The 23,082-nt window shown below is 36.2% G+C and overlaps 1 protein-coding gene across 1 annotated transcript in view; it reads right to left on the bottom strand.

Annotated features, from left to right (window-relative positions):
- Positions 1–739: 739 nt before the first annotated feature.
- LOC136747589 (protein kinase C-binding protein NELL1) overlaps positions 740–23,082 on the bottom strand; it is a 154,997-nt gene continuing 132,654 nt past the window's right edge. The window contains exons 16-20 of the mRNA XM_066700531.1: positions 13,804–13,944; positions 7,864–8,057; positions 5,614–5,790; positions 3,594–3,818; positions 740–3,211 (exon numbers count right to left, since the gene is read on the bottom strand). Coding sequence (XP_066556628.1) covers positions 3,161–3,211; positions 3,594–3,818; positions 5,614–5,790; positions 7,864–8,057; positions 13,804–13,944 — 788 coding nt within the window. The 3' untranslated portion in view covers positions 740–3,160. The remainder of the gene's footprint in view (positions 3,212–3,593; positions 3,819–5,613; positions 5,791–7,863; positions 8,058–13,803; positions 13,945–23,082) is intronic.

Genomic DNA, 23,082 nt, shown 5'->3' with positions numbered 1-23,082 from the left:
ATTAAGGCAGTTCTGAAGGCGAAAGGGGGTCAAACACAGTATTAGTATGGTGTTCCTAATAATCCTTTAGGTGAGTGTATATATATATATATATATATATATAAATATATATACACACATACACACACACACGGCATATTTCCACAGGTCTTCTAGAAAGCATAAGTATTAAGCCTGCCCACAGAAATTCATTCTGATTTTTAATTAGTAACTTGACTTATTTGCATTTCTGTTTACATCAGATAAAAATGATTATTTTCGTATTATTACTCACATCTGAAGGTTACAAACTGAAATTTAAATATATCAGAAATTACAAAATATTCAGCTCTTGGGGCTCATTATATTTCGCAATCAAACTGCCATATTATGAGGCTTTCTATGTCCATTAGTTTATCATTTCAAAGCAAAAGCATGTACGTTTTGTATTTACATTTATTTTCTGGAATAATCCTTTAAATATTGCTTTTCTTCATATTGAAATTAAACACTTATAAAAGCAGTACTTCTCTGTACAAAACCTTGTATTTTATCTCGGCATTGCTTATTTTTTTATTGTTGTATTTACGGATTGAAAATTAAAATGTTTAAATCAGGCCAATACTGAAAGGGTTAAGGCAACAGTTATAATAATAATAATAATAATAATAATAATAATAATAATAATAATAATAATAATAATAATAATAATAAATAAATAAATAAATAAAAAAGATCAAAGATATCTTTCTTGCGGTAATTAAAAATGATATAAATGACCCTTTTCACAATTAAATAAGGTAGCTTAGGACCTAAGAATGTATAATTGTATGATTTATTCCCATATTCTTTTTTGTTTTTAGTAGCCCCCAGCTTTACATTGTATTTACACAAACAAAGAATTTCACCATATTTCAAAGCACATAAATTAGAAAAAACGATTATAATCTAAACATAGTTTCAATATGTTACAGTGACATTTACACAGGAATTTCAAAAAAGGCTTGTTTTTATTTTCTGAATAGATTGGTAAAGATGTAAAGACCACATATGCTCAATCTCTGGTAGTCATGGACCGTTGTGTTAATGTAATGCTATGTGAAAATACATAGGATACAGTGTTATGGCTTGGTTCTCATTTATGCTGTATGCTGATCTGTTCAAAGTGTAGTGTTTTCTTTCAGCGTTATACAATTACTACAGGTTGCTTCAGTTGCTTTGAAAACTTATTTTAGATAGAGTGTACATCTGAGGAGAGTACAACACCAAACAAAGAAGCAAAACCCAAACAAAACCTGAAAAATCAGATGTGGGGAAATTGTAAGCTGCGTTACTGACTCCGTTACTGGTATAACTGTAATAAGATGCAAGTTGATACTTGCTGCAGGAGAACCACTTATGTGACCGAACCCTGATTGTTCAAATTTCGCAACATCAGTTATATATTATTATAAGCAGATTTCACCGGTGCACTGCTAAGCAGTAGAGTGCATGCTAATTGCTAAAGACTCTAGTGCATTTCATCAAAACAAATTACACATAAAACAGACATTTCTGAAGACGGACTTTCATCGTTCACGCAGCAACAAATCCGTTTGAGAAGAATCTGCATGGTAAATTCCACTAAGGACTTTATGTCTGTGTATATAATTTTTAAATTCAAGAGAGAAAAGTCTGCAAAGAACAGTCAGATTTTCAAGGCTTCAAAGAATAGGCTAGGAAATTATATATATGAAATGAATGGAAAAAAAAAAACATTATTCTGACAAAACCCACATATGTTATCCTGACCTGAAATCAGTAAATTAATGTAGCACTTCTGATTTTAGATTAAGATGCATTTGTACTCAGTATATAAAGATAATGTATCAGTGCATACTAGATTATACGCAATGCATGTTGGGTTAAATATCTGGTAGTTTGTTCTAGCGTAGGCCACCTGCTAGGTTGAAACAATTGTGTTTGTCATCTCTACATCAACACTACTGTCACAATGTTTATATTTGCTTTTACAAAGACTTTGTTTGCATCAACATCTGTCACTTAACTCTGAATAGAAGATGTGGGGGGGGGGTTGAGGTGTGACACAATGAGAGAAAATGATTGAAATTACAGAACATCCAGTGGAGAGGAAAATATAAAAGCCAGAGGCCATATTCTGTTCCTTAATAAGCGTAGCAGTAAGCAAATAAGAATGAACCTACTGAACTGTAGGCATACAGCTCATACTCTTTAAATAATGTGTTTTAATAGTATTCCTTTTACCTTGTTGTTATACTTGTTAGCATTCAGGAAAAGGTCATAGTCTTTGAATTCAAGTTACCTTGTCCTTGCAATTCAGCATTTGTCCTATTGAGCATCAGCAAAGCAGGTTTGACGGATCCGAGTTTTGTCGCTGAGTTAGTCGAAAATAGGCAGAATGCTACAGTGTTTGTGCACTGTAAAATGTTTATTTGTATTTGTTTTAGTAACTGGGATGACCTTTCCCTCCAGAACAGTCTAATTTTGTGAATTAGTTGTTTTGCTTGAAAACATATGTATGAAAGTGGTTTTTGGAGAGATATTTTTAAATAAATATATGTCAAAAGAATATGAAATGCTTCAAAGTGCCTTATTCACCACAGTGGAAGCCAAGTTCGCATGGTGTTGTGAAAAGTGCTGGCGATTTCTGTAGACAGGCATTCATCAAAACATTTGCGTTAACTCATAGAAGCAAAACATAATATGCAATTCTGACCAGTCAAGTTTGCAAACAGTAAAAATGAGATTATTCAAAGTATGTTTAACAATTGTGAACAGAGGATGAAAAAACTGATTTAGCTTCAGATTTAGTTTAACATTGGTAGCAAGGTAGCTATAACCTTTCTACTTTGTGTGTTTGTTTTTCATCAGATAATGGACAGAAACACAAAAATATGACACATTTAACAGCCTGGGAATGAGTAAAAATGAAATCACGCATGGTTTCCGTACTCAAGAATAACGATGTTCCCTTCATCGTCTCTCAAAGACAACAGCCAAGGGGAGAGACCGGGGCTCCTCCAGGGCTGCAGTCCCATACCTCTTCCTCATGTGGAGACTTTGGCAATTGTCAGGTGTATCAAAAAAATGAAAATTTGGATCTTTAAACCAGATGATTAAATCAGTTTGTAAATAAAAGATTCTCCAAAGGCGCGGATTCCTAGTTATTCTGGAGACATTCTAAATCCACCGAGCAGCAAATGTTGCCATTCTGAGGGATGAGAGCAGAAAAGAAAAATCGTACGTCAGAAACCATTTAAAGTATTGTTAGTGGTTTATATTATCAGTGCATTAGTTTAATTTATTTAGTTTTCCTTTAGTGCATAGTAAATATTGTACGAATAAGTGTAGGTGTAGGAAAAGCACATTTTAATATAAGACTCAATGCAGTTTCTTTATCTTTACTTTATCTAAAAAACACAAGACAGATATTATGGTACTCCTCCCCACCTACCCACCCAAGCATCCAGAAGCCAGGGTGTTAAAATACCTAGAGATTTCAGGCCTGGGATTGGAACTACATGTGATTTTGAGAGCAAAACACGGCACACTGCATGCGGCTGTCACATGGAATAATATACATTATTCTATACCTTGCATTTGCATGTAGTGCAGGGAGACCCAGCCATGGTCCATATCGAGCCACTGAGCCGTGTAATTCCATGGCTATCCAAGCAGGTTTCTCTGATGTCGTAGGCGATGTTGTCGGCGAGACAGGGATCACTCACGCACTGGGGGCAACATTCACCTTCCGACACTGAAGTATACTCACAATCTAGACTCGGGCATGTGATTGGCCAGCAGTCCACTTCTCCTTCCTTCGCAAAAACACAAAACACAAAAACATTAAATACAGGTTATGTGACATTTAGAAGTAGAACAGGAAAAAGAATGTTAGGAACAACTAGCGCATGTTAAATTAAGACACAAACCAATCCCTTGGAATTCTTTCATCAAAACCCATAACCCACTCTGGGTTATTGAAGGGTTAACTTTTCTGGCTAACGTATAGCATTTTATATTAATAATACACAAAGAGGTAATCATGCAGTTAACTGCAGGCAGTAGCAATTAAAAATGATATTTTCAAGAAGTTGTGAATCATCTTCAAATTAGTATGTCACTATTACAAATAAAATAAATCCCAAAGCCGACTGTGGAGAAATAGTTGAAATCAGGACACCACATGTGCTTGTTTGCCAGGGAATTAATTTCAATCTACAATTCCAGGAACTCGGTCTGAGAAGCATATTGCTTGCGACTGATTAAGTATTAACTTATTTTTTAATGAACGTGTGTAACCGACCTGTGGAATTGCTTTTATAATGGAAATACAACTGCTGCATAAATATTTTCTGATAACCCATAATTCTGAACACACTGACTAAGTATCACATTTTATATTTTTTGTGTTTACTTTCCAAATTATGAACTATTTCTTGTAAAAACTTTTGCAAAATCCTGGAAGCTTCTTGTACAACAGTCTATAGAGGTTACTTATGGATTTTAACAATATTAACAAGAGTTCTTCTCATAAACACCCCCAATGTGCAATTCCCCCAACCCTGATACACTGTTTCCCATCAATCAATGAATGAATCAATCAATCCACCAATCAAAATGTGGTGTTACACTCTTTGCAGAGATGCCACAGAGCGCTTTACACATTAAAATCAACACAAGCTTGTGTTATTAATACAAAAAGTAAAGTAAACCATAAGGCACGGAGGAGACAAAAACTAAAACTCCCACAGGATGACAGACTGTTACAGGAGAAAATGAATCTGTGGGGGGTCCACGACTTCAGGCCTAGGACTAATGGCTGCCTCCCCTCCAGATAGTGTAACAGAAGCCAAGGAGATCAGAAAGTCCTTGTCCTTGTCACTCCCCAGTCCCTTGGGTGGGGTGGGTATGCATCGACAGCCCTCTACCTCAACAAAATTATTTATTTCTCACATTTGGGAATTATTGAAAAAGAAAAATCATGCTTACTGAAGCTTGGTGTTGCATAACAGGAGGTTAACAAACCTCAAAGAATTACAATTTCTCAATTAGAGACTTAGAGACTTGTTTATAAAAAAGGGTTTCTGAAACGTTATACTTTGTTCCCACAATTTCACCTTATATTAATTGTTTCCTAATTTATATAAATGAGCTGGTGGCAGGTTAAGTACTTTGTGCAGATATTTTGATTAATTCTCAATCACATTGTCATTCCCAGTTCAGTATTAATCCCACCAGGGTTTCCTAATGACTATCATTCCCTGCTTACTGCTTGCAGTTCTCTGGATCAGGCTTTTGTTAATTAAACTTTATTTCCTTCCAAATACTGCCATGAAAAAAAGAGAAAAAGAAAACAAAAGAAAAACGTAAATGGAATGCAATATGAATTACGGATATTGTAATAGTGAACTCTATTATTCATGAATGGAAACAATCAATGGAAATTGTCATATGCTATATATGACACTCAGGTTACATTCCAATGAATTGAAAACATTCCTTAGTTTTTTCCAGGGATATCATTAAAGATGTGTGTGTTATACCAAAGGATGGACAGAAATGATTAATCATCTAGATCAAGTGGCAAGATATACAAGTAGAGGAACCAACCAAGCATCTGCACTGCTGGCAGCTGTAGGTCCAGTTGTCTCCACTGCGGTACACTGTGTGTCCACTCTGGTGTAGACACTGGCTGGTCACTCTGGAGTCGCACTCCGGACAGCAGAACAGGTCCACGTTGGGGTTCTCACAGTCACAGGCTGTCCTCCGGCAGAAGATTTTCCCATCCTGGGGTGGAGAACAGACCCTGTCAGGTTTTTTCCTGATCTGCTTAGATTTTGGAGTCACCCTTCAGAATAATAAAATACGACTCTGAACTCAAACGTGTTTCACCTTTTCAACCGATTAAAAATAATGATAAGTAAATTTTAGGTGGGACACACGGGAAATGTACTGATCTGTATTCATTTCACTCTCGATGCTTTGGTTTGGAAGAAGTGATGAAACTAGCTCTGTAGTTGGCAAATAAATCCCTTGGAGGACAGGCAATTAAAATAATTTGGACGTTTCAAGACACACACCTTTTTTAAAGAGACTAAATTATATTGAAAGTGAACTGAAGAAGTGCATAATTGCAATACTTAATTCACAATATAGCCACACATAAAATTATAAGCTTACTATGAAAGCTTATGATTTAATGCATAACAGGCTACATTACTGGCCCAATTCAATTTGCTGTGAGATTCATAAAACCTTAAATGAAATGAGAATTTTCTCAATTTTAGGTTTTCATGATTCACTTTAATATGAAATGACTGAGTTCAGTTGGTTTTAGGAGTAAACACGACAACAGGAAAGCAGACATTGTGGCACAATTTATACTCATTGTACTCATTTTGCAACAATCTACATTCTGTGATTTCAGACAGTACAAAAAGCAGTACATTGATATATTCAAAAGGTATCTAATGAAGACTGTTGATAAGAGTGTTGATAACCTGTTAATGTATTCAAACACTTAACAGCATCAAAGTAAAAATAAATAATCTAACATCAAAGAACACAGTAGTAGAGCAGCTTTAAACTGTTGAAAAGCCTTACAATAATTCGTGTGGGTTCCCTGAAAACATGTTTCCTGATTACAATGATAACCTATTAAAACAAAGATAATGACTAAACACGATTAGAATACAAAAACTGAACAATCCTATTAAATGTTTAAGAAAGGAAGGCTATTAAAAGTAATCAATTGCTGTTAATATTTCATAAAGAATTGTTCTTAAATCAATATGTTGCAAGTTCTTAAAGCTATATTACTATTGAACATTGGAAGTTGTACTATGCTTTGATCCAGAGGTGTGAAACCTGATGTAGAGATGTTTACACCCTAATGTAGATTTCAGACCATTTATCATTTGATCTGGTATAACAAAGTGATCCAAATCCATGAATTCATACCACATACTAACGTGTACAGCAGCCATTATGTAATGTCTCTGGAAAAACCTGCCTCTGATAGGAGCAATATGGAATGACACCAGGATGCATTGTATATGATATTAGTAATACTCCAGACCTTTTTGGCATCTGAATGTATAATAGCATTGCAATTTTACAGCCAAATGATATTGTACAGTCCCACTGCACAAGTCTGCAGTTTAACTTGCAATAAATAAACCGAAACAGACGAGGGCATGAGGACAGATCATAAACAATACGATAAAACAATCAATACAGAGGTTTCTAAGAGCTAGAAGTAGCTGTATCTATACTCGATTTCATGAGATCCACTCGTGAATTTGATTTCCAATGTAGAATAGTTACACACAATTGATTTGATATTGTGCTCTGTGTCATTAGAACAGAAATCCCATAAAGAGGCACGAACACTATTATTCAGAGCACATTGTGTTGGAATAATCTTGACAAGTTTTCATCCGACAGAAGCATGGCAGACAATACCAAATCTGGTTCCTGAGGCCAGTGTGGAAAAAGCAGGGGAATATTTACTTGAATTACTCTTTTTTTCTGCTGATGATATTGCAGATATTTTCCTGACTTACCATTGTCCAAATTATTATTAATTGTTATTGTTATGCAATTGGTTACCAGCAGCACATGAATGTGAGGCACCATATAGCATGAAAAGACAATTAGCATAACAGGCTGGCATCCCTATACTGACCACTGGAAATACACAGGGCAAAAGCAATGTTTTATATTGATCAAATATAGGACTGAAGTCTTGAATGGGCATAACGCAAGGAACATGCATTAAAGGCCACTTGTGTACAAAGACAATCAATCAACAGACTCCTTCCCTTAAGAGATTGATTTACTGTGTCGGTGAAAATGTACCTTGCAAGAACACACTGAGCATCTGTCTTCCTTAAGAGTCCAGACTTGACCGTTCCGCTTCAGTCCTCCTTCATGGGGGCAGTCCCCTGTGCAAGATGGTCCAGAAGGGCACAGACAGTCGTAGCTCCCCAGCAGGTTCACACAGGCCGAGTCGTTCCAGCAGGTGTGCATTCTTGTTGCACATTCGTCAATGTCTGTGAAACGGGGAGAGAACCAGCCCTGCGTTACGTTTCTGCACACGCAAAGACAAATGCCATCTTGGGCCTACAACCTGGGCGGCAGTGGTGTAAAAAGACACCGCACACCAGAGACCTTGGAGGAATTCAATGTCTCGATATCGGTACATTCGGCTGAAGGCAGTGAGACTGTTTGGGTATGCAATCAGGTCAATGTCTTGATGTTTTTTTTTCTCGTATGGCCAAAGGAAATGAAGGAGGTTCTGATTCATAAACCTTTAAAGACACCTTCAAAGTACCTTGCACATGGAAAATAACTGGCTAACGCTTGTGGAATTAAAATAATGATATTCAGCGGGGGAAAATGGAATAATACAACAAAATCCCACCGCCCTGCAGGGTGCATTTTTCCATTATGTGTCACCCTAAAAAATAAAGTGCTTTTCAATTTCAGTTACAGTGTCTGTGGGAGGCATTATAGTATTTATGACCTAAATCTCCATCCTGATAATTTAAGAAAACCTGAAGGCTTGGTTTTGATTTTAAGTAGACTTTTCAAAGTAACAGGATGATTGGAAAATAGAGGATTTGTCTCGTTTACACAAACAGCCCTACAACTGGCAGTTTTACCTGAGGTTGTAAATATACCTTGAGTCTCAATGTGAATACACATTTTAAAACAGGAGCTTAAATTTAACTCTTATACAAGTTATAATATGACCTCAGAAGAACGCATCGAAAAGGTCAAAGCATGGATTTTCCTTTGCGTTTATGCAAGCAAGTGGTTTAGAGAGATTCTGAGGCAGGTGGAAATAAACGTCAATTAAATGTATTTAATCAAGTGTTTCTCGCCCCAAAACTTTCAATCACCATGGCCCTTATAAGTAGATCTTATAGGAAAAAATGCAAACTATCGTGTGTTTTGCTCGAAAACGCTCACCATCACTCAACAACAATGAAGCACGACAACAACAAAAATCCTCGGAGCCGGACCGAAAGCAAAAGCAAAAATGTAAATTCTAATTGGTTTCTGTATAAACTCGCACTGATAGAAAACGGCTCCCACAATTTATTTTGAAAGCCACACAGCCTATTTGCATAAACTAAATGAAATATCTGTCAGGATGAGAGACATACCTCCAGAATTGTCTGTTGATTAATAGGTCTCCGTGCCATATTCAACAGAGTGCCATTAAACCCTTTGGCCCAGCGCAGACAAAAAACTGGCATGCTTTTCCCACAATTTATTCAAGAAACAGATGTTAGTAATTACAGAGACTTACCAGGTATCAAACAGCTATGTATTACAAAACGCCAACTGCATTTTATTTTAATATCCTAAGGCAGGCCATATGGAAGGGTTATGTATACTAAAATTAAGGTGCATGTGCAGTAAAGTGCATGTGCGTCCCATTATCATAATCTTTACTCACAATATGTTTATTAATACATCCAAAATGTCATAAAATACAGAGTAAACTTGGTCATTATGAATACAGGAAAAATGTGAGCACAATCTCTGACGCTTGGCACAGTCAGTTCCACAGTATGGCAAGTAGTGTGTAGAGTGTGAAGCAATCAAGTTTGTTGCAATTTTATTTATTACTTAACAGGACTTATTTGTGAGAGAAAGAAGGACATAATATGAGTACAATGGCTATGCAGGAAAATAAAACCTGTACAGTCACCATTTTGCCAAAGGTAATTTGGGTTTGTACAGCCAAGTTACAAACTGTACTGATGTCTTTTTTTCCTCTCAACAGATTAATGCACAGTGAATGTCTCCACAGCGCTCAGATCTTGTCCCATTTGACACCTTATCAGAATATACCAAAGGATGGCAATAAGATTTAAAAAAACAACACACACACACACCAGTACAGACTGCTAGTGGACCAATGGCTAAACAGCTGGAACATGCCGCGTTTCCTCACTGAGGTAACGAGAAAACCAGTAGGAAAGTGAAGATTTAATTCACTCGGTGTGAATTAAATCTTCACTGCACTTCGTGAGCGGCTTCCTGAGTGACACACACTATATATGTTACATCTGAAACATTCGCTCAATACTGAAACAGCAAACTGATGAATCTACCAATTATCATATACACAGGCTGAGTAGTAAACTGACTGTTCACAGCTACGCCACCTGTAGACGGCCCCTGATCCGCAAATCTGTTTAAATTCACTTAGCAAGAGTACGTTTTTTTCTGTGGTGATCACGCACAATAGAATTTCTAAATATAGGACAAAAACAAGAAAAGGATGCAGATAAATACTTCTTCCTACTGTAATTGATACATCTGCAATAAGCAAGAGAATTTTGGGCAGACAAATGTAATACCTTTTATTCTACACAGAAGATGGCATTAAAACATTTCACATAAGGAAAAACAAAATTATCTCTGGTCTAGAAGGCTATATTAAGCAGGAGACTATGCCAGGGTTCTCGGTCACAAGGAGTTTTCATAAAATATAGAAAAAGCGAAATGCTAATGAAAAATAAATTGTATTTTTTTTTATTTACGTCTGTCTATCTATCCATCTATCTACAGCCTCTTCACAAACACACACCACATTCTGAAGCAACTAATAATAACTACCCTCAGGACTGACTCTTCATCAACAGCCATCTCAAAATCCCATCTTCAAACTGACAATGAAAATGTCTTGACCTAGAGCTGTTTTTGTATGTATTTATTTTATACTGATGATAAAGTGTTTGATATGTTATAACTGCTGGAGATCAAAGCCCTCTTCGGTTATCCGTGGCGCAGGTTCATCATAGGCAGGGAAGCACGGAGTGAAAGGGGTCCCTGTAGTTCAGTCTAACATTGCCAACGGGGTCTGCTTAGCCGAGTCCACACTGACAATGAATCAAAACACGCTTCCGCATCGTCTCCTAAACCAGAGGTGGTTTCCAGGCGTGCACACTAATCTATAATTACTTTGTCCAAAATGCATTGTCACCTTCACTGATCAAGTGAAGTGCCTGTGGCCTTGGGAATCAATAAAAAGAGAACAGCTCTTATTATTATAAGGTACTTCAATGAAGGAGATGCAGCCGTGCCAATTGCAATATGAGACTACGAAAGGGTCTCTGTTTTGATGACACTTTCCCTCTTAAGGTTGTGCTACCAATTATTTACATGTCTGTAAGTATTCCTTTTAAAGGCTGATGAACCCCTGTTAGCTTGCTTGTACACACGGCTGACAATGAGATCTGTAATTTCCAAGGTTGTCAAAACATATCAACACACTCTCCTGGTTTTTAATTACAGAGCTATGTCACTTATAAACATGCACCTTCTAATGAAAAGGTATGTCCCTTCACAAAGAGAGCTCATTCTGATTACAGTATTGAACGTGTACAGAAAGACAAACTGGAAAATGCCCTAATAATGTATTCCACAAATAGCAGAATTCATAATGAGCAGATAATGAGGCCACAGTCCAATATGTATATATTTCAATCTAGATTACATTTGGTCTCTTTAAACTTAATTCAGCGGGTCTCATAGATTAATCTTTACACCTGTACTGCCTGGGACATCAAAAGTTACAGCTCCCTCTGCATTATCATCAGTTATGATTATTATTAAATATAATCAACAACAAGATCAACCACCACCAATTTTATCCCTTCTATAATCATTATAATGCAAGTCATTCTTTGATCACCCTGTGTTGGGAAATTGCGTGTATTAGAAGTATTAAATTGATTGAAACCCAGTATAGCTTCAATGGAAGATAAATGAGAAATCCTTGGCACCTCTAAGGGCATTTGGATTTATGACTCACAGCAAAATATTTTTTCACAACCTGTGAAAATCCGCACTGACTACCTTACTCTACAGCTGAGCGAAGATGTGTACAAAGAAGTGAAAAGAGCAGTCTCAAGGTCACGCGCACACACACACACACACACACACACACACACACACACACACACACACACACACACACATACACACACACACACACACACACACACACACACACACACACATACACATACACACACACACACACACACACACACACACACACAAACTCACACACAATTACAGGCGCACCGGCGGTTGTTAAACTGGGATTCCAGTGTGGGGTGTCCAGGCTGATACACTGCATGTCTTGCTACTAGGTAGGTCAAACACCTTGGCGTGCGGAAAACCTCTGCTTCAGCTTCAGGGGTGATATTAGTATGAATGCCTCCAAATCCGTAAGCTTTACGTTTATCAGCAAGAATGAAAGACGGTCATATGAGGTTGTGCTGCTCGGAATGCATTTTAAAATTAAACTGACACTACACAGATGGAGATAAGGCTAAATTCATGCCACAGCTATCATTTCAACACAACATGTCAACCTCCCTGTCTCCGGCTCCCTTTCACTTTTAAAAAAGGGGCAGAGGGCATACATTATTAAAAATAAATATATATATATATAAAGAAAATGAAACCATGACGAAAATCTTCCATTAGAAAATGTTCAGCTTGTTATACGTTCCTACATGCTTGAATTGTGTGTTTGATTGTTAACCTATGGTATGTTAAATGTCTATTGGTGACATAAAAATATACAAACACCTAAAATGGCTTACTTCCTACTTTCCCCATTTGTTTATCTATCTGTGTCTATTTATATCTGTTTTCACCGTGTATATTAATTCTGAATGCTTTATAAGTATGCCATCATCCCTTTGGCCTTGAACAAGCACTAGACAATATGCAAGTAAAAAGGGGTGTTGAAAACCACATTAAGACATGGAGTATTTTTATATATATATATATATATATATATATATATATATAATGTGTGTGTGTGTGTGTGTAGCCATGAGAACTTCAAAAGCTGTCAGACCCATGCCTTCGAAAGACAAACAAGTCCAATTTTCTTCACAGCATGCTCACTGCACTTTCATTATTAGACTTCACCATCCTAATAATAATCAGCCTTTACCATTTCAATTGAATCTTCTCTCTGTATAGTGGCAGTACAGCTCTGTGAAAATCACAGCATTGTGTGTCTCACCCACACAGCTAAGACCTGTAAGCACATAGAATATTCCACCACAGATCTCTGTGGTTAACACGGCCTGCCAAATCAAAACCAAAGCCTCGCAATATCTGGGATGAGAAGGAAATCTTTCATAATGTAGTTCAATTAAGTTCATTTGTACACGTCTGTTTAAAATACACAACCTTATTAACCGCATAATAAATGTTATAACTCAAAACTGAGTGTTATACAAACAGTATTGGTAATTCAAAGGTCAGGGATTATTCTATTTGTGCTCCATTTTACATCTAGATATAGATTCGGTCAGCGCTCAATTATGTTGTGTACATTTTTGTCCGAGTTGTCATGTTATTACTTGAAGTGTTCCTCGCTGTAACAACAGATGAAGGACAAACCACTCTCAAAACAAATGGGTGCTAAGATGAAGAAAATAACATACAAATTGCTAATTAGGATCAAGTGTGTCAAGTTAAACTTCCTCATTACTCTAAGACCACTGATTAGGGACAATGAATGAGGGTGGGCGGTGCAATAATCTTGTACGCAGCCTGGTATAGAATTTCAGATAACAACCCACAAACACTTTGTTAATAGCTTCAATTTACTGCCGCTGTCTGTGGAACCTCACAGAGGGCCGCAACACTAATTGGGTATTAGAGTAAAAAAAGCATTCAGATGCACAATAGTTTATTAATAGACACTATATATTAAAGAGTACAAGATTCTGGCTCTTAATTGCTTACCGATGCAGGACCCCCCATCAAGAGCGTAGGTCCCATTGTCATGGAAACCGCTCCGGCACTCGCAGTGGAACCAGCCGGGGAGGTTAACACAGCGCGAGTGGTTGTGACACTGAATAATCCCCTCAGCGCACTCATCAATATCTGCCTCAGAGAGAAATACAAATACACAGAAGGGATATTATTGTAATTTTCATTCTTGGGGTAGAACAACAAGAGCAGCACATTTCGGTGCGAGTCTGTGAGTTGTGGCTGCAGCCGGTGATTCAGCAGGTACGCACGCCGTTGAGGGGCTTTTTGACACCTTGATTCCATCAGAGCTATTGCAGGTATCGGCACAGTAAAGGGTTAACAACATCACTGGCGGTAATCCAGTGCTTTGCGTCAGAGACGGGCACGTGTTTAACGTCATTTCTTCAGAGCAAGAACTCAGATTAATGTAAACTGTAACGGAAACTTCCTCTACTCCGGGCCAAATCCACAGATTATATTTACACCTCTTGTGGGGACGGAATAGCTCTGAGCATCTAAACCTTTTTCTGTACGGAGCAATAACACCAGTTGTAATGCGATAGCTCAGTCAGACGTCGCTACGGGAATTACACACGGGCAACAGCAGGGTAGTAAATACAGAGGGGTGTCTGGTACTCAGAACGCTAAAGTTATAATCTTATTTTATTTATCTCCCATCAATTATGTATTCAGTAGGGTTCATTCCATCACACATGCTCTTAACTCGGGATTCAAATGTGACCCCCCAAGCTGTTATTTTTGATGTCTTCTCTCACAAATTGAGTCTCCCTGATTCCTCAATTCATCTTATGAATTTTAATCTGAACATGTCTCAATTTTCCCTCCACCTAGTACTTTACTTCAGAGAGAAAATTGACCCTGAGTTGTACAACCTTCGCAGCAAAGGGTTAAACAATTTAATCTGGACACAAACCTCCCTGTGTTGTCAAATCAGATTTTCAGGTGCATTCTGGGAGAGGGAGACAGGTCAAAGCAACAGGCACTTATAAAAATGAATGCGAATAATGAAGAATATATGCGTGTGCATTCATCTCGCCGTGATATAATATAGAAATAAGGAAACGGGGGAAAAAAGCCTGAATGTTTTGCAGCAAATGTGGGGTAAGCCAGCTAGCAGAGACACTCCTGTATGATGTTTTAAAAGATATTACCTCAGTGTCAGCTGTGTTTGAAATATACTTCTGAATTTAAAACATTTAATGGGGGCAAAATATGACCTTCCTGTGTGCAGGAATTTTGAATTAAACAGAAATTAAAAGGCAAATCTGTATGAGATAAGACTGAATATTCCTTCTTATCCCCCCACAAAGATCCTCTGTAGTTAAAAGGGACTGGGAAGAGAAACTGGCCTCCTTATACTCAGACCATTACAATTTAGCATTGTACTGTAGTATATATAAAGAATAAAACATACTTTAAAGAAAAGTGGCAAAGTAAATGAGCACTATTATGTTTAACTGTAATTCAATACTGTCAGCTGGTGTGTACATTTAGTGATAATGGGTTTTCTTCTTTTTATATGCAAATTGTACTTCATTTAGCCTGTCTAACTTAATTCTTTCCAGAATAGAAAATTGTCCTTTCATTGTGAATTGAACCCGGCATTCCCTCTCTATATTACTCATCTTCCTAAGGAGCTGTAGGAAGTAAAAATGTATATTTTACTACTACTCCAGGTGTCCATATAAAAATGAATCAGTTCCTAACAGATTGCAATACAGGAAAGCGTGAATATGTTTTTTTTTTTTTTTTTGCATTGTTTGTTTGTTTTTGTTTTTCTGCCCAACAGTATAGCACCTCTAGGGGAAAAAAAATAAAACATTCTTCATTTAGTAAAAAGGCATAAATGCAAGTGTTCACATTCTCTCTGTTAGGCACTACAATGCATTGTCAGCTTGTTGACGGTGTTGACACTTCTACCTAATGTAACATGGAGTTATCCGTCTCAGTGAAAGTAGCATTTATTTAGCAATATTTAATTTTAGCTTCACACTGATATAATTTCTCCAAAGTGCTTCAGCTGAAAAAATAACACCACCACATATACAATAGGCAAGGCCGACATTGCTGCATAATGTTAAATTCAGGTGTAATGAAGTCTCTGTTGAAAGAGAAGACGGTTTAATCTTCTGTGACACTTTCAATATCTGAATCCTGCGGTGAAATAAAACATACTTAATACCAATACAACCAATAAAATCAGATTACAGCTTCAATCACAAGAGTGGTGCTTGGCAGCAAATAATACATTCATCAGTGCAGACAAATGATAAATTACACACAACAAACAATGAATAGTGCCCTGTCTTTAATAAATAAATAAATAAATGGTTGGTTTAGCCTTATCTTATCTTTTACATTTTTCACTGTAAGCACTCAGTCTTTTCTGGCTACGTCTGAATTAGTTACATGCTATTTTAGGGTTCTGTAACTTTGTACCTTTAATTAGTTTCATTGTCTAAGGAAAACAGACAAACGTTATTTAATATTCTAAATAAACTGTATGCATGCTTTGTTATACTATATTTAATTGCTTAAATGAAGTCAGCAACCCTACAAACTAGATCAGTGAGTACATGTATTTAGCTTTTAATTAATTCATTAACTTGTATCATTTGACATTCTCGCATGGCTTTAGTCTTGTTGACATTAGCACCATTTGGACAATTTTCTTTTCACCTTTGGAATACCATACAATTTTCTTGTCTTGGCCAGTTTGACTGCTCACTCAACTTTCTTTTTTCTTTCTCTTTTTCTTGAGGCAGAAGTTGGAAACCTTTGACACAGACATTCATTTTACCTGCCTCCCTCCCTTCTCTGGATATATTATAACTTTTGAGTGTTTCTTTTGAAATCACACTTGTGTATTTTACAGCCTTCACACAGTACAATACTGAAGCTTTTATCCTAGCTTAAAGACTTTACATTCATTAATATTGCCCAACATCATATACCTATTATCTTGCAAGGCACATTTACATGGTATTTGGTGTGTTTAGTAAACTCTGTGAAGACCGAAAAACGTTTTTCTTTGTGCTGATGATGTGGGCCTTCTCTCTAAGCACATATCCAACATAGACACACAGTAGCGTCAGATTCAAACAGTTCAAATCTATCAATATAACATTAAATACCTAGGCTTACTTGTCAGGATCCCCAAATTACTTTAAATGATTTAATGGTTTTCCAAAAATGGTAAACAATGTATACATGTAAATCATTTTGGAGGATTCCTGGTCTCTTCCTGAAAGTAATGGAAGAATCACAAGAAGTAACCTTGTGTCCTCTAGCACAGATTTGATAATAATGTAAATTAAAGTACATTTTAATTAAATTTGCTTCAACTTCAATACTGATGATATAAATACTACTATTGCTACTACTAATACTAATTATAATGATTGAGAAAATGTATTTTTCCTAAAGCTGAGTAATTAAAATGTCTTTCCATATTATGACTCCTGTTTGGCTCATGAAGAGCGATTGAGGGCTGGGAAGCTGTCAATATAATATCATATTAAAAGACTAAAGAACAAAAACTCATCTTCAGTGTAATGTAGGACAATATTTCTGTCATAGTTTTAAATACTTCTGTCTCCAGATTCTGAAATTATTTATATCACATTATATATTTACAACTTTACCGATTCCTGTTCCACAGTGAGTGTGGGAGTATAGGCAGGTCAAGTCTATATGAAGTGAAACATGTTATAATTCACAATTAAATATTAACTCATTAAATGACACGGTTTAAATACCGTCTCTTGCTCATAAGTGTAAACTCAAATATACTACATTGCAGAAGCTTAGCATGATCTTCAAACACTCAGTAGAGAAATGCTTGTTAATAGCGAATGGCAAGTCACAAAAGACAATTGGGAAACAAAAAAATACAATTAAAAGGACAAAACAGCCTTTAAAGCCAGTAGAACTAAATTAAAAGGAATAACATAAAACAAAGAGTTATCAATGCGTGCTATTAATCTGAGGCCAACTAGAGATAGACCTGTGAAGCCAAGTTTATAATAAACAAAAGTGTAACTGTGTGGACAAAAATGTGTAAGAGACCATTATAAGAAATCATTATTCTAATATACAAATCTAAATAGTAATGATGATCATATTAGTATTAAACCACAAAATATAGTTGTATATGCAACCTACATACAGTCAAGTATATGTGTGTGTGTGTGTATACATATAAAATCTATGAAGTTAAATGTGATAATGTAACACATTCTGGCTTTTCATCCATCTTAAGAAAGAAAAATGTACTGTTTGAAAGAACAATTTTACCAGAACCGCTTAGCTACAAATATGTACACAATGTTATAAAATCTACATCATTAATAATATATTTTGTTGAATGAATGCAAACAGAAGTAGTGTAAATCTAATTGAAATCTATAATACATATCTGTAAGGCATTAAAGTGACATACGGTTATTGGTTATATCCAATGCATCTATATATTTCTAGAAGTCTCTTAAACCACATCCAGACATAAAATAAACTCTTGTAATGTTGCAAATTGAAAATCAAATTAGTATGTACTATTCATTTGGTGTAGATCAATATAAATATATATATATATATATATATATATATATATATATATATATATATATATATATATATATATATATATATATATTTCATGGTAGATTTAAAAATCACCTGGTCAGTAACATATGTGATTCATTCCAATTTCTCTTGAACTAACTTTCACTTTTCCCAAATAATGGAAATGTCTAACTGTCCATCAAATGCATTTTCCATTTCCGAGCCCAGTGTCCTCAATTCATTAGAGAAAATTGAATTATAAGTGTGGTCTTTCCATATGTCATCCCAGCATAACATGTTTAATCCTATTTGGCATGTGCATGACTTTAACCTTAAGAGTCCATTTGTAAACGGATTTCTTTATGCTGTTTTATTCTCCCCCCTTGTTGGTAACCCAGATATTAGCTGATGTGAATCAAGTGGATGACCTACAGCTGGCATAGCTGGAATACTATGAATTGCTATCCACCATCACTCACATTTATTGTTCATTTAAGCCTGCAAAATCAATACCCACAAACCGTTTCCCATTGGTTCTCCATTCTACACTAGAATAGCTCTTAAAAATTAACATGTCCCTTTATAGATTTAACCTTCTCTGAGGGATGGTATGGATTTTTCCAGTGGGGTTGTGATGATGAATGGTTGTCTGCTTTGTAAAGGGATCTACCCCAGATAATGAACTGGCAAACATAGTACAGTCCCAAGATCTGGCATAGAAATCTAGGCAGAAAATGCTAGACAACATCTCTAAGGTTGGCCACACAATCAAATGTACAGTTATACACTACGACGACTGAATTCAGTTCATTTGAAAGGCTTGGGGCGTTTCTTACCTAATTATATGAACTTCTTTCTGACTTAATCACATACAACTAGTTAATTACCTGTTAAGTACATACAATAAACTTTAAAATACTACTACTAATGAAATGCTAATCTTTTTAATCCCACTCAAAAAAGTAGTGCAAAAATCAGTGCATTCTGTGATGTGATATTTAACACAATCAGAACCTACAAAGATTGATCTCGTGATGAACCCACATTCAGCATGTCATAAAGCACTATCTCTTTGGTGATCTTTCATAGGTTGCTAAAGCAGGGGAAAATCTGCAGTTCGTGGTCCTGACAGAAACCACTAGGACCTGTTTAACATTTACAAATATATATATAAATATATATATATAAAGACTGTGCCAATGCAGGTGCTGAAAAACAAGATAAAGTATCTACCGAATACAATGTAAAGCCTGTCCATAATACAAGTGTATTAATGAACACATGAAAAAAGGAAAAAACAGATAAACAGGCATCCACGTCTATATATATATATACACCCTGCTGTTTGAGCTCGGCCGCTTGGCAAACACATGACAGTGACTGCACAGAAAAGGAGATGAGTGCAGCCCAAGTTTTTATATTCTTCGAGACATCTTCTGTGATGACTTAAGCCGTTTTAATTAAAAATTGACATCACTATATTTATATTTAGATAAGGTCTGCTTCTGTATTCAGTGTATGGCTCTTTTTACACTTGAGAAATGGCACACATACTGCTAGCGGCACTGGGACTTGCTATTTTTTTTAAATCCCACTGTAGACTCCTTGAATCTCTATTAAACTGAAACTGCTCCAGTCTTTAATATTAGTATTGTCAGATGAAAGCCGGGCATATTGCTTTGAATTTAAACCCGAGTACCACGGCAGTATTAGCATTTTTGAATTGGGTGCCTGTTGAGAGATTCCTAGAAGCAACTTGGAAAAAAAAATAAAAAATGAAAGCATGGAAATTAAAAAAACTGAAAAACAAACAAAGCAGCAGGAAATGGTAAGCAAATTAAATGAAAAATGCTGGTTGATGTGGGGGGTTCAAAGCACATATAGAAAGAAATACAAAACTAGCCCCTGTATCTTTCAATGAACGATTGTATTTAGGTATTCCCAAAACAGAGAAATGCTGCGGGCCTTTCTGGTGACACATACATAAAGTGCTCAATGATGCTGTTTATGTTTGCTTCAGAAAAGCTAAATAAATTGACTGCAGTCTGGGAATAAAAATATATATATACAGTATTAAAAAAAATCTGAAAGTCAGTATATTATTCACCCTGAAGCAAAAAGGGTTTTGTGTTATTGCAAAGCAGCTGGCCTTGGGTCAGTTTTGCTGCCCAGTCAGACCTGCAGTGGCTCAGTAGTCCACACTTTTTCATAGTGGGGATGACTGGATAGTGCTCACCAAATACAAATAATGTATTCGATGGGGTTTACCACCTCACCCTTGGCCTTATACAGTGCATCCAGAAAGTATTCACAGCGCTTCACTTTTTCCACATTTTGTTATGTTACAGCCTTAATCCAAAATGGATTAAATTAATTATTTTCCTCAAAAAGAAGTTTGTTTGAAATCTTTGCAAATTTATTAAAAATAAAAAACAAGAAAAGCACATGTACATAAGTGTTCATTTGTCACCAATTACAGCCTCAAGTCTTTTGGAGTATGATGCTACAAGCTTGGCACACCTATTTTTGGGCAGTTTCTCCCATTCTTCTTTGCAGGACTTCTCAAGCTCCATCAGGTTGGATGGGGAGCATCGGTGCACTGCCATTTTCAGATCTCTCCAGAGATGTTCAATCGGGTTGGGCTGGGCCACTCAAGGACATTCACAAAGTTGCCCTGTAGCCACTCCTTTGTTATCTTGGCTGTGTGCTTAGAAGATGAACCTTCGCCCCAGTCTGAGGTCCAGAGCGCTCTGGAGCAGGTTTTCATCAAGGATGTCTCTGTAAATTGCTACATTCATCTTTCCCTTGATCCTGACTAGTCTCCCAGTTCCTGTTGCTGAAAAACATCCCCACAGCATGATGCTGCCACCACCATGCTTCACTGTAGGGATGGTATTGGCCAGGTGATGAGCGGTGCCTGGTTTCCTCCAGACATGACGCTTGCCATTCAGGCCAAAGAGTTCAATCTTGGTTGATGATGGAGGCCACTGTGCTCATTGGGACCTTCAATGCTGCAGACATTTTTCTGTACCCTTCCCCAGATCTGTGCCTCGATACAATCCTGTCTCGGAGGTCTACAGACAATTCCTTGGACTTCATGGCTTGGTTTGTGCTCTGACATGCACTGTTAACTGTGGGACCTTATATAGACAGGTGTGTGCCTTTCCAAATCATGCCCAATCAACTGAATTTACCACAGGTGGACTCCAGTCAAGTTGTAGAAACATCTCAAGGATGATCAGTGGAAACAGGATGCACCTGAGCTCAATTTTGAGTGTCATGGCAAAGGCTGTGAATACTTATGTACATGTGCTTTTTTATTTTTTATTTTTAATAAATTTGCAAAGATTTCAAACAAACTTCTTTCACGTTGTCATTATGGGGTATTGTTTGTAGAATTTTGAGGAAAATAATGAATTTAATCCATTTTGGAATAAGGCTGTAACATAACAAAATGTGGAAAAAGTGAAGCGCTGTGAATACTTTCTGGAAGCACTGTATAGTCTGCAATTGATAGTGTGAGAAATAAGGCTGGAATATCTGCCGCAGCACTGTTGGTCTCCTTACCGGATTTATGTTTGTGCTTTACATAATGATAATAGTTATGGAATCCAGGCACATAAATACAGAGGTTAATGTACATAGTGTATTTTTTGGTCCTTTTTCAAGTCAAGATATAGAAGTTGAAGCTTTGTCACACATCTTTGTTGCAAAATCTACAACCAAATGGTTAAGGGAAAAGGCAACATACCATAGTTATTAATAAATAAATAAACAAATAAAAAAACTTAAGCATCTATTGGATTTTAAGTTTTCAAATAGGAAGTACAGAATACATTTGTTTGTAAATATATTGTATTTTGCAACATTTCAGAGATTGAGAAAAATATTACTATGTGTAATACTGCATATTTTCTTGTACAGAAAATATGTAAAATACTAATATACTGTGTATATATATATTTACAATAATTACATACATATATATAATAACATACATTTTAAATAGGAAATATGCAATTTATTTAATTGTATTTAATTGTAAAGTATATTTGAAAATGACAACACTGGGGAAAAAAGTGAAACAATTATTGAATCTCTGAAGTACTGCAGTGAGGAAAGAGATACATAGTTTATATAGAAATTACCAGGTGGAAACTGTACAAGGAAACAACAGCAGAGAGGTAGTCAAAGAAAATTGATGCCACTTATTTGGACATGCATAGAAACTAGAAAATGCAATATATCCCGTAGAAACTGGTAAAGTGGCACTGGAAGCAATTTACTGTAATGTTCCTTATGAAAAGGAACAAAAAAATAAAAATAATTTAATGCTACAGTGATAGGTAACAAAAAAAAAAAAAGCAATTATGTTTTGTTGAGCTTCAGGTTAAGAAAGTGAAAGGTTATGAGTATTGGTAATTACTGGAACAATTCGTTAAACTAGCAATTGTGAATAGTTTTCATGTATCAATTTCCTTCCGTTTACGGCTCAGAATCTTTAAAACCGTAAGAGTAAAACCCATTAAGTAGGCTCCACTCTTGCTAACCTGGTGTGATGTCCATTAGCAATTTTAGAAAGAGATTGCTTTAACTTAAGGCATGAGTTCCCAGGTGTATGGAGGGGAAGTATATGGAAAAGAGGCTCTTAATATGACTATAGTTATTTGTCTTCCTGATACTTTA

Source organism: Amia ocellicauda, chromosome 4 (assembly GCF_036373705.1).
Source record: "Amia ocellicauda isolate fAmiCal2 chromosome 4, fAmiCal2.hap1, whole genome shotgun sequence".
Classification (NCBI taxonomy): Eukaryota; Metazoa; Chordata; class Actinopteri; order Amiiformes; family Amiidae; genus Amia; species Amia ocellicauda.
The sequence above is the reverse complement of the archived record's forward strand: the minus strand, read 5'-3'. Positions and strand labels throughout refer to the sequence as shown.